General features: G+C 45.3%; 1 protein-coding gene across 3 annotated transcripts in view; it reads right to left on the bottom strand.

Annotated features, from left to right (window-relative positions):
* The window catches only part of PDGFD (platelet derived growth factor D), a 335,184-nt gene that overhangs the window by 311,352 nt on the left and 10,881 nt on the right, over positions 1 to 12,951 (bottom strand). For all 3 annotated transcript variants that reach the window (XM_033950339.1, XM_033950337.1, XM_033950338.1), the window contains one exon: positions 8,294 to 8,970. In XM_033950339.1, the coding sequence (XP_033806230.1) occupies positions 8,294 to 8,405 (112 nt within the window). In that variant the 5' untranslated portion in view covers positions 8,406 to 8,970. The remainder of the gene's footprint in view (positions 1 to 8,293; positions 8,971 to 12,951) is intronic.

The following is a 12,951-nucleotide window of genomic DNA, read 5'->3' on the forward strand; positions in this document are numbered from 1 at the left end:
CAGAGCTGAATTTCAGGGAATAATGCCAGAGGCAGGATAATGACGAATGCCACCCGATGATTATCTACAACCTGGTGTATGAATGTAAGACCAGAATTAAAATGCGTTAAGGCCACGCTGGCTTCTTCCTCTCGTCGACGGAGCAGAGCCTTTGTTCATATTTGGACACCCTATTTGGACAGTTTGTCTCCCCGGGTTCGTAGTCGTATCTTGAATAGACTGCAGTTGTATTCCATTCCACCTGTCTGATCTGGGGGGCGGGGAGTTTGGGGGGGTTGGGGGTTGGGGTTTTAAGAGGGGTCTGCTTTTGGGGGGGATAGGGGGGGTGGGGCGCTTTGGAACCTGAGAGGACATAAGAGTCCAGTCCTCTTGGGGGAGGGGAGCCATGTTTTCTAAATTTGACTTTGTCTGATGTTTGTACCTGTTGTAGTCTGTTGCTTAATAAAAAACAGATTTCACCTAAAATGCGTTAATTTTCCAGTCTTTTCCGACCTTTATGTGAATGTGGGAGTTTCAAGCAATCTTCAGTGCTGCTCTTGTCCCAAGCCAATGAACACTCACAGTATTTTCAGAGGTTTGTTTTTATGTGGGTTTTTTTTTTTTTTTACTTTACTTTAATTTTATTCTTTTATCTTTTTTCTCTCTTATTATTTTTTATTATTTGAATTGTACCTTTCCCTCACCATTCTTGGAATTTTGTTATATCTTTACTATTTTAATAATTGTTTACTCAGGTACTTTAGCTATATTATGCGCCTTCGGGACAGAAAGGGAAGTTCAAAGTACTTAATTTTATTTTATTGTAAACCGCTTAGATCTGTAATATGCTTAAGCGGGATATTAAATGTTAATAAAACATAAACATAAACTTCTGAACAGATGTTGAGCTTATTTCTTTTTTTTTTTTAGAGTTCTCTGTTTTACCCCATTTATGACCTTATCAAATATTATGATATTATTATATGCAGGAAAATGAAATTATTGAATGATATTTATGTTACCTGTATAGATAATAGTGGAATATGTGGAATATCTTTTGTTCTTTCATTTGTATGCAGCTTTGGAGCATTTAGCACTCCAGGTCGCATTAGAAGCCTCTACTGTGGCTTAGTAAAGTGGGAGGAATGTGTTGAGTAGCAGCACTTAACCGGCCATGTGCCTACTCCACCCTGGGAACGAAACAGCCAGTTCCAGCTTAGGTGGTAACTGGGCATTTTCAGCCACTGAAAATGCTCGATTAGCCTGAGACAAGCAATTTGTTTATTTAATTTTCTATCCCGTTTTCGACAAAGAGCGTAGAACGGGTTACAGGTTGCACACACATAATATACAGTCAACAGGTTACGATTTGCACTAGTTATCCTTACAAGTTTCCCAATGCAAATTTTATCCTAATTTGACACACTTAGACAGTATACAGCAGGGGTGTCCAACCTGCGGGCCGAGGGCCGCATGCGGCCCCGTGAAGTATTTTGTGCAGCCCCGGTTGAGAGCGATGCAGTGGTTTTCCTCTGCTGCCCCTGGGTGTTTACCATCTTACCGGCTCCCTCCTCTGTCTTGCTGCAGCGTTTGCATGTTTGTGCGGCCCCAGAAACATTTTTTTGGCCAATGCGGCCCAGGGAAGCCAAAAGGTTGGACACTCCTGGTATACAGGTTAAGCTTGCTAGAATTACAGTGCCAGAGTTTTCAATACAAGTTTTCCTAGTGTGGCACATACTGGGATCTGGCACCAACATACATTTCTTTGTAATCCATCGGTCAAGGGCAGGGGAGTTAGGTTAAGAGGTATGTTTTTATTGCTTTCCTAAAGTTGAGGAGTCCTTCAAGGGATCTGGTCTGCGGGGGCAGTCGATGCCCGTGGCTCGGTATGACGTGGGAGTAGGAACATCGGTTGGGGGGTTTGCGGTCGAAAGGCACGACCAGGGAGCGTTCTGAGGCATATTTCATCCTGGGAGTGGAGGGACCTATTCGGCACATATGGAGGAAGCTTGGCCATCATGTAGTCCGGCGCCGTGTCGAGCAAGGATTTGAACACTAGCATCATGCCTTTAAATGGTCAGAAATAGTTTCCGGCCATTCAAAATCACTACCTCAAACTTTCTAGGTTTCACTGTCGTAGCCCTGCACTATCCACCTCTCCAGGTAACGTGGTGCCTCTCCGGTAACCTACCACACAAATGCAGGACACACCCTTGCATTTGACGCACAGCCTCTGCGCTTACCGCGACATTGGTTTTTGCGTTAAATGTGCGATAAGTGCAAAAGTTGCAGCACTTTAGTTTGACACGTCGTTCTTACATTTTCAACACTGATACAGCAAAGAAACACAGACCAAAGTGAGCCACACATGTTCGTTCTTCACAGTGACCCCCAGCAAAACCAATACAAGAACCAAGACAGTCCTCCCCCCCCCAATACCCCCACTACACGCAATTACTTATTCATCAAGTAACTACGGGCTCTAGGAGGCAAATTGTCTCAAACCAGTGACCAAATCTGTATGACGCCACCAAGAAGCCTACAGCACTTTAGCAAATGTGCTACAAGTTACAGGTTGAAATACATAATATAACAGGTTACAATTTGCCACAGCTACAGAGCAAGGTTTTTCAACACAAATTTTATCCTAACTTTGCACATGCCAGGGACCTAATTCCAATATACATAATATACAGTTTACAGTATATATTATTAGCGTCCATGTGGCTTTATAAAATTGGCATGTTTTTGCCCTCAATCCAGGATATCAGTTATAAAACTAGCCTCTGAAAGGTCAGATGTGACACCCTGCAGGTAGTCAAGCCTGTAAGGCTGGCAGCTTGGAGATCTGTAATGCACAGGGCAATAATAACGACAAGCAATGGGGATGACCAGAACTAGACAAGAAAAACTGGAAGACAGTGTAGACCGAAAGTCCTTATCTACTGATAAAATGAATGGAAATGAGTCAAGTCAAGGCAATATTTATTCATTTCTGTTCTCCAATAGCAAAGACAAACCCTTTAGTGGCAATGAAGATTTTCATTTGTTTCACCGTAGTCTAAAGACTCTTTAATTTAGTAAACTTGTGAGCTATCCACTCCTGCATCGGAAGCCTCTCTGACGCTGCTGCTCCACAAGGAAGGGAAGGGGGAAGAGAAATGCTGCTGCTTAGGAAAGGGGGACCCTAGGGAAATGCTGCTGCTGTACAGGGAAAGGGAGAGGGAAGGAAGGTGAAAGAGAAATGCCTCTGCTGCACAGGAAAGGGGGAAGGGAAATGCTGCTGCTGCTGTACAGGGAAAGGGAGAGAGAGAGAAGGGGGAAGAGAAATGCCTCTGCTGCACTGGAAAGGGGGAAGGGAAATGCTGCTGCTGCTGTACAGGGAGAGGGAGAGAAGGGGGAAGAGAAATGTCTCTGCTGCACAGGAAAGGGGGAAGGGAAATGCTGCTTCTGTTGCTGCTGCACCCAATTGGGGAAAGAGAGGGAAGGAAGGAGAAGGAAAACAAGGGAGAGGAGAGGAACAAGAGGTGCCAAGTTCATGGAAGGGAGGGAAGGAAAGGATATATCAGACCATGGAGGGGGAGGGAGAGATGCCAGGACATGAGGGGAGGAAAGGAGACAGATGCCAGACCAGGGGAGAGGAAGGAAGGAAGGAGGGGGGGAGAGAAAGGAAGGAAAGAGATGTCAGACCATGGAAATAGGACGGAAGAAGAGAGAGATAGGAAGGGAAGGGAAGACATGGAAACGTAGATTTTGAAAAGAAAGCAGAAAAATTGAATATTAAGTTAATGCTAAAGATGGATGCAAAGCAGAAAGTGAAGACGGAGAGAAAAACAGTCAAAGGACAAGAAGGCCCTGGAAACATAGTTAAAAGCACAGAAAACTAAAGTCACCAGCCAACAAAGGTAGGGAAAATGATTTTATTTTCAATATAGTGATTGAAATGTTTCAGTTTTGAGGAAGAAAAGATATTAAACTTTAAATGTGAGGGCTGCAGAATAAAATAGAGTACTTGGAGGGCCACAGAAAAAAATAGTTAATATCTTATTAAAGAAATGACAATTTTGCATAAGGTAAAACTCTTTATAGTTTATATATCTTTCCTTTTAACCAGCTATGTTTTAGCCCAGTGCATCACAAACGGTGTATCACGACACAACAGTGTGTCGCGGCGAGATTCCAGGTGTGCCACGAAAGAGATGAGTCAGTCACTGCCGGCACTGGTACCTCTCCCTCTTCCCCGGTGATGGAGGGATTTCCAAAACCCAGCAGTTTGTCCAGGTTTTGGAAGGCCCTCAACTCAAAGCCGCGTCCACAGGGCCTCTGAGCATGCGTGGTCATCGACTTGATGACATCACATACATGCATATGATGTCACCGGTCAACGGCCGCACATGCTCAGAGGCTCTGCAGATGTGGCCTCAGAACTTGTGTGCTATGGCGGAAAAGCCTGGCATTGAATATGCAGGAATAATGCAACTGCCAACTGAATATTGAACCCCAAAACTGTGAAAGTAGGAAAAAGAGCTAGAATAATTAAAAGCAAAGAGCAGCAAGTCCGTTGCATGCAGTGATTGCTTTTGTCAAGAGTCAGATATTACCCAGCATTTTGAAGACTGCAGTCTCATCCACTGAAGCAATGCAAGAAGTAATGTGTTTTTAGGATAACTTCTCCAGATTCACTGAGCTAGCACAAACACTGTTATTATGCCAAATGTGACACAAGCTCACATTTCAGTTTTAAAGTCAAACACAACATTCTCATTTTACAGTATTTATGCCTGGGTCCCACATTCTTTGCTTAGATGCATTAGATAGGGTGTGAGCCCACTGGGACGAATAGGAAAAAAATGCTTGAGTACCTAAATTTAAACCGCTTAGGCTATAAGTGGTATATAAATACTAAAAATAAAATAAATAAATAGCTTCAATTGCATCACCTCCATTCATTTCCAAAATTTGCCCATTATAATCCAGTACAATATATCTTAAGGTTCATAAAAATGCATTTCAGACAGGTGCCAAGTTGGCTATATGCATTTGGCTATATGAAGGGAAAACAAAATAATGATTTATAGTGGGGGCTAGGTAAATTTCTTACAATCTGGTTTAAAACCCACATTTGAATTTAGAACTACAGGCAGTCCCCGAGTTACAGTCATCCAACTTAAGTACAAATCATACTTTAGAATGCAGCCTCAGCTTCATTTGATTTCACCGAGCAGAATTTCCAGTGGCATAAACTAGTGCTGCCCGATTCACGATTCGAATCGGTTCACTTTGGCAGCAGCAAATACTATTTTTGGCTGGCTCTTTCCCCGCATTTCTTCTCTCTTCCCCACGATTTAATATCCAGTCCAGTAAGTAAATGAATCAGAATGGGGGCTGGTGAGTCTTGGGGGCTGGGTATGGAAGCTGAAATTGGCAGGGGGGGCTGAGAATCGGCAGGGGGGCTGAGAATCAGAAGGGGGGGGCTGAGAATCGGCAAGGGGGCTGGGGATGGAAGCTGAAATTGGCAGGGGGGCTGGTGAGTCTTGGGGCTTCTGTATTGTACTGTTGATATATGAAAATCAATAAAGATTTAAACTAGAAAAAAAAAAAAGAATATCATTTTGTTTTATCAGTAAACTGTAACCAGGCCATGGATTGTTTGCTCTTACATCACAATAGGTTTATTATTTGAAATGTTAATTATTTTATTTAGATGTGAATGATTCTTTATGTTGGCTGACTTTTTTTTAGGTTATGGGGATGGAAGCTGAAATCGTCAGGGGGCCTGGGGATGGAAGCTGAAATCGGCAGGGGGGCTGGTGAGTCTTGGGGCCTAGGGATGGAAGCTAAAATCGGCAGAGGGCTGGGGATGGAAGCTGAAATTGGCAGGGCGGGCTAAGAATCAGCAGGGGGGGCTGAGAATCGGAAGGGGGGGCTGAGAATCGGCAGGGGGGCTGGTGAGTCTTGGGGCCTGGGGATGGAAGCTGAAATCGGCAGGGGGCTGGGGATGGAAGCTGAAATCGGCAGGGGGGCTGGGGATGGAAGCTGAAATCGACAGGGGGGCTGGTGAGTCTTGGGACCTGGGGATGGAAGCTGAAATCGGCAGGGGGCTGATGAGTCTTTGGGCCTGGGGATGGAAGCTGAAATTGGCAGGGGGGCTGGGGATGGAAGCTGAAATCGGCAGGGCGGGCTAAGAATTGGTAGGGGGGGCTGAGAATCGGAAGGAGGGGCTGAGAATCGGCAGGGGGGCTGGTGAGTCTTGGGGCCTGGGGATGGAAGCTGAAATCGGCAGAGGGGCTGGTGAGTCTTGGGGGCTGGGGATGGAAGCTGAGAATCATTTTTGTAGGCTATCAGAAATTTGCTTAATTATCTACTCACACAGAAAAGCAGTAAAAGTCAACAGGTTCTCTGAGTGGGAACAACCTGTTTGATCTTGCACTCGTGTGATTGACTGTTTAATTTATCACATTGATTAATTTGAGCACACGTGAGGTGTCCTATGATGGTGTGCAGGCAGAGGGTGATTAACCTGTGCCTTATTGTGTAAAGCGCTGGAGAATTCTCTCCCCTCGCTTACCTCTCACGCCGAGGACACCCTGCTTCACTATAATCATTTATATGGTTTATCTTATAAACATTATTACATGGTCTTTTCCTCAAGTGCTGAATCATCAGGTTGTTCCCACTCGGAGAACCTATTGACTTTTACAGTGAATCGAATCAAATTGAAAAATTGATTCAACAGGTTGAATTGAATCAAAATATTTTTCTTTGAATTGGGCAGCACTAGCATAAACTCTTCCACGTCTCCTGTATCAGATTCAGAAACGATACATGGCCACATTAAGAACAGTGTGTGGTTGTGCATGCTGTACCTTAGAGGGAACAATGGTAGGGACCGTTGGCCCTTTTGTCATCTGGGAGCAGAGTTAAGCAGCAAGAACCTTAAAATCTGCAAGTTCTGAGTTACATACAAATCTGATTTAAGAACAGCTTTAAAAACGTAACTGGTTCTTAACACGGGGACTGCCTGTACCTGATTTGCGTGTATTTAAGAAAATAATAACTGCGTATCAGCTTCTATTCCAGATTAACATGGTTCTTGGCAGTGTCAAACCTCTAAGTCAGAGGTAGGGAACTCTGGTCCTCGAGAGCCGTATTCCAGTTGGGTTTTCAGCATTTCCCCAATAAATATGCATTGAAAGCAGTGCATGCAAATAGATCTCATGCATATTCATTGGGGAAATCCTGAAAACCGACTGGAATAGGGCTCTCGAGGACCGGAGTTCCCTACCCCTGCTCTAAGTGTAGCTGGAGTTCATACAAGGCAGCCCACTTACTCCCCTTACTGCAGAATTCATATTTCTACCTTGTATGTCATGGTGAATCAGCAGATTGGCAGGTCTGAGTGTAAACAGGTGTGCCAGTTACAGAGGGCAAGTTAAAAACAAGACAAAACCAAAACAAACAACTTTAAGTGCTGCAGTGCAGGTTACTGTACTCTTGCACCAGAAACCAGTGTCTCGCTGGCAATGGTGTCGGAGACAGCTTCCAAGAGACAGATCTGTCAGATTCAGCAGAACATTACCGGCATCAGTTTCTCTCAGTTCCCCCAGCGGAGGGGCACAACCTGGAGCGAAAGCAGCCGAGTGCAGCGTGCCATGCGACACCTACAGCCTGATAACATAATACCCCCCCTCCCCTCCAAAATCCTGGCAATAAAGAGCAGCGAGGAGCCTGGAAACCATCTGTCAAAAAGCTACAGAAAAGCCTCTGCTTAGAGGCGTTCTGGAAAGAGCATTCCCACTACGGATCTCAGAGCTGGTAATAATGACAATAGCACACACTATGCAATATTACACCGATTTGGAGAAGGATCAGGGAGACACTGGAAAGGATGGCAGAGATGCCAAAAAATAACTGTTAAAAAAACCAAACAAACCCCAAAACACACAATTATTAAATACACTTTTTTTATTTTTAGAGAATGTAGTACATTTTGAAAGTAGAATGTTCCCAAACTGAGGGAAACTGAAGCCCTGAAAACTTAGGATTCTCCCAGCGTCAGGTACTGCACAGGCAGTGGGGGGCATGAAGTGGGTTCCAAAATCAAAGGCCCCACCAATAATTTTCTCAATAAGATATCAGCAACTAGAGAGCTGGGGGGGGGAGGGAGGAGATTGCTTGATTTGCCCCCCTGCAACCCCAAAAGTGTTACCTTGTTTGCTAAAGAGTCAACAGAGAGAGAAAAAAACAACAACCCTGCAACAGAATCCTTAATAGGACCAATAGTAATAATCACGAGAGGAAAGGTGCCACTTACCATCTCGCCTTAGATTGGGTGAACGTAAGGCTTTCGTAGATCCACTCTGAGCTACGGTGCCCTGACGGCAAAAGCTCGCAAAAACTAGGATGCAAAGGAATAACAGTTGCATTGGGAATTCTTGCAAGGGTGACAGTATCTTCACTCGTGGAAAAAAAAAAGGTCCTGCGGGTTGAGGAAGATGCACTGATCTCGGCTCCAAACTGTTCAAACTTTGGAGCCCCCCCCCCTTTTTTTTTTGCAAATCACACGTTTCACCCCCCTGCTCTATTAATATGAGCGAGAGCAGATCCAACAGGTTGATTTCTGGACCTTCCCCCGGTAGCTCGAGACCTAAGACGTGTCAGTGAAGTCTCGCCTCGGCATGGATCGAGCTGGACGTGGCTGCCATGCTCTGGTAGGAGATACGCTTTCCCAGTACTTTCCTTAGCAGTGGGTGTCCAGGGTCTTTAAAGCTCCTCCTGCTCAGCGTGCATTTTTCGACAACGGCACAACAGGATGGCCCGTGTTCCTTTTGCATTACAGATGAGGAAATACAAGCCGGCTTAAAGGCTGAAGGAAACTGTTCTCACACATGGAGGGGTGGGGGGAGGTGACCACAAGAGGCTATTTGCAAAGCTCCGTGTTTTGTTTCTTTCCTGAATCTGGCTGGGGTTAGGAAGAGAGCAAACAATCGCCTAAAAAAAATTAAAAAAAAAAGTTACTTTTGGTATTAAATGAAGGCAAGGAATACTGCAAACACTTTTAGATAAGCATGCAAAACAAAAGTCCCTCATAGCATGTGCTATCCAAGCTACATTCCAGTATTCTTAGCACGTGCACAAAAATATCAACATTTCATCCTTTCTTTCTTGAGTTTATGTTCTTTGTTTAAACTTCTCGAATTCACTTGTTTCTTCATGTCCCTTCGTTCCCAGTGGATTATGTAAGGATCCTTGTAGGATTCCCCAGTTGTCCTATTATGTTCCTGCCCTCAGGACTGTACCAAGTCAGAGTTGAGAGGGGATGCATACCATCTGGTTCCAGCATTCCTCTTCCTCCTTTATAAGTCAGTGACCCTAATAAACATGTGTGTGTGGTGATGTAATGAAACCAGCAGTGAGGAAACTGACTTCTAATAGGAGTCAGAGATTGTTAGAGTTTTTGTGTTTTGGCTGGTGTGAGGACTCCTTTGACATATGTGTCCAGTATGAAGTAACACGTCTGAGGGTTTTACCTACCCCTCTGCACAGGACTAGCCTTAGCGATTTTAGGGCCCTGTGCGGACAAGTTTGGTGCCTTCCCCCGCCTTAAGATATTAAATGAACCACCGCTACCACAACTGTCCAGTGTCTGCCCCTCTCTCAGAAATCCTCCACCGTACACCCCCACATTCCAGCATCTCCTCTTCTCTGACCGCCCCCCGCCACACACACATGCATTGTACTTTAAAAGGTATCTTTGCTGAGTCTATGGTTTTGCCACCAGCAGCATCAGCAATTCACCTGTACTGCATGGGACCGATCCTAGAACCTGGCATCTTGGCAACAGGAAGTTATGTCAGAGAGAGCAGGAAGCCACAGAGGGATGTTTCCAAGACCAGTACCCAGCAACACAGATGAATCACTGCTGCCATTGGTGAACCGTAAAGTCAGAGAGATATTGTTTAAGGTACAATCTTTGTGTGTGGGATCATCAGACACAGGGCAGATGCTGGAATGTGGGCAGGAGTGATTGAGATAGGGGTGAAGTGGAGGGAAACAGAGGTACTAACTTAGTTCATTGCAGGACCCCTAAGAGTAGGTTACCATTTGACTCCAGAAAAAGGAAGATGGATTGAGACATCTGGGTTTTACTTCCACTGAAAGCAATGGATCCATTTCCTTGAACGGGTGACCAGAGAACTGGATAGAGGGAGTGTGCTAGATGTGATGCATTTAGATTTTAGCAAAGCCTTTGACAGTGTTCCACACAGGTGTCTAATACATAAACGGAGTGCCCTCGGGATGGGCCCCAAATTGATGGACTGGGTCAAGAACTGGTTGACTGGAAGGTGACAGAGGATAGTGGTCAATGGAGATCCCTCTGAAGAAAGGGATGTTACCAGCGGTGTGTCTCAAGGTTCGGTTCTTGGGCCTGTTCTCTTTTAACATTTTTGTAAGTGATAATGCTACTGGGCTGTCAGGTAAGATTTCCCTCTTTGCGGATGATACCAAAATCTGCAATAGAGCAGATGCCCCTGATGATGTGAATAACATGAGGAATAGGGTTCCCAGACATCCGGATTTACCTGGACAGGTCCTCTTTTTAGAGGGCATGTCCGGGCGTCCAGACTGGCACTTTGTCCAGGTTTTGAAAAGCGGTTCGCATTAGGAGGGGTATCCGCGCATGCATGGATGCCCTCCCTCCTGATGAGCAGGCTGAGGGAGGCGGGGCTAGGGGGCGTGGTATGGGCGTAATGGGGTGGGGATGGATGGAACTGGATAGGCCTGGGGGCAGGTTTATGGGTCCGGATTTTATGTACGTAAAATCTGGTAACCCTAATGACAGACCTAGCGAAGCTTGAAGAATGGTCTGAAATTTGGCGGCTAAGATTTAATGCTAAGAAATGCATTTGGGCTGCAAAAACGTTTGTGCACAAAAGACTTGGTGTGATAGTATGTAATGATCTAAATATGGCCAAATAGGTTGGTAAAAAGCGGCGGAGAAAGCAAGAAGGATGCTTAAAGTGCATAGGGAGAGGTATGGCCAGTAGGTCACATCTTGAAAAAGATATAAAAAGGATGGAGTCAGTCCAGAGGAAGGCTATTAAAATGGTGTGTGGTCTTCATCATAAGGCGTATGGGGACAGACTTAAAGATCTCAATATGTATACTTTGGAGCAAAGGTGGGAGAGGGGAGATATGATAGAGACATGTTTAAAGGTGATTTTTTATTTTTATTTTACTGTCACTACTTTTTTGATCTTGAGAGACGTTTAAATACCTACATGATGTAAATGCGAATGAGTCAAGTCTCTTTCATTTGAAAGGAAGCTCTGGAATGAGAGGGCATAGAATGAAGTTAAGAGGTGATAGGCTCCGGAGTAATCTAAGGAAATACTTTTTTACAGAAAGGGTGTTAGATGCGTGGAATTGTCTCCTGGTAGAGGTGGTGGAGACAAAGATTGTCTGAATTCAAGAAAACATGGGACACAGTGGCATAGCGAGGGTGGGAGGTGCCCAGAGTGATTGTGCCCCTCCTCCACCCTCTTCTATGCCCTCCCCGCTCCTACCCTGTCCCTTCCCCCTGCCATATGCACGTTGTCCTTCCCTACCCTACCCTGTACCTCTTTTAACTTCTCAAGTGTGAGCAATATCACCTGAAAGTGACGTCAGAGGGAGAGCCGACGCTGGCGCGAGCAGCAGGTTGGAGTTGCTGCTTGCACCAGTGAAGAGATAGAGGTATGGTGGGGGGTGGGGGGTGGGGGATGGAAGTGAAGGTGCATGCGTGCACGGCAGGGAAAGGAGTGGGAAGGAACAGGGGACACTCAATGAAGTTACAGAGTAATACTTTTTAAACCAATAGGGGAAAATATTTTTTTCACTTGGAGAATAGTTAAGCTCTGGAACGCATTGCCAGAGGATGTGATAAGAGTGGTTAATGTAGCTGGTTTTATAAAAGCTCTGGACAAGTTCCTGAAGGAAAAGTTCATAGTCTGCTGTTGAGACAGACATGGGGAAGCCACTGTATATGCTGGATTGGTAGCATGGAATGCTGCTACTATTTGGAATTTTGTCAGGTACTTGTGACTTGGATTGGCCTCCGCAAAGACGGGAAACTGGGCTAGATGGACCATTGGTCTGACCTAGTAAGGCCGTTCTTAAGTTTTCATGGCAGAATACAGAAGTAGATTGTCGGGCCTTTCTTCTGCGCAGTATAAATGCATAGAAGCATAGAAAATGACGGCAGAAAAGGGCCACAGCCCATCAAGTCTGCCCACACAATTGACCCTCCCCCCTTATTGTCCTCTTGGAGATCCCACTCTGATGACCCCTCCCCTTAACTCTACCCTCTTAGAGATCCAACATGTGCATCCCATTTATTCTTAAAATCTGGCACGCTGCTGGCCTCGATCACCTGTACTGGAAGCTCATTCCAATGATCAACCACTCTTTCGGTGAAGAAATACTTCCTGGTGTCGCCATGAAATTTCCCACCCCTAATTTTCAGTGGATGCCCACTTGTGGCGAGGGTCCTTTAAGAAAGAAAAAGTCATCTTCCACCTCGATACGGCCTGTGACATATTTAAATGTCTCAATCATGTCTCCCCTCTCCCTACGTTCTTCGAGGGAGTATAGTTACAATTTATTCAGCCTCTCCTCGTACGAAAGATCCTTGAGCCCCGAGACAACGTTGTCGCATCAGACATGATCCTCCGCCTCCAACACTACCCAGATGGGTGGTACATCATCAGTATGACATCTCCACTGAAACCTGTCCACCTTGGGAGGCCCTGCTGGTAGTGAAACTACTGATGGCATAGCTTTCAGTTTCTCAGATGCACAGAAACCCCAGTGGCACGAGAAGCTATGTACCATGGCTAGCGGCAAAAAGGGCAAACAGAATGCTAGGAATGATTAAGAAGGGGATCACGAACAGATCTGAAAAGGTTATCATGCCGTTATACCGGGCCATGG

Source organism: Geotrypetes seraphini, chromosome 6, assembly GCF_902459505.1.
Source record: "Geotrypetes seraphini chromosome 6, aGeoSer1.1, whole genome shotgun sequence".
Taxonomy (NCBI): domain Eukaryota; kingdom Metazoa; phylum Chordata; class Amphibia; order Gymnophiona; family Dermophiidae; genus Geotrypetes; species Geotrypetes seraphini.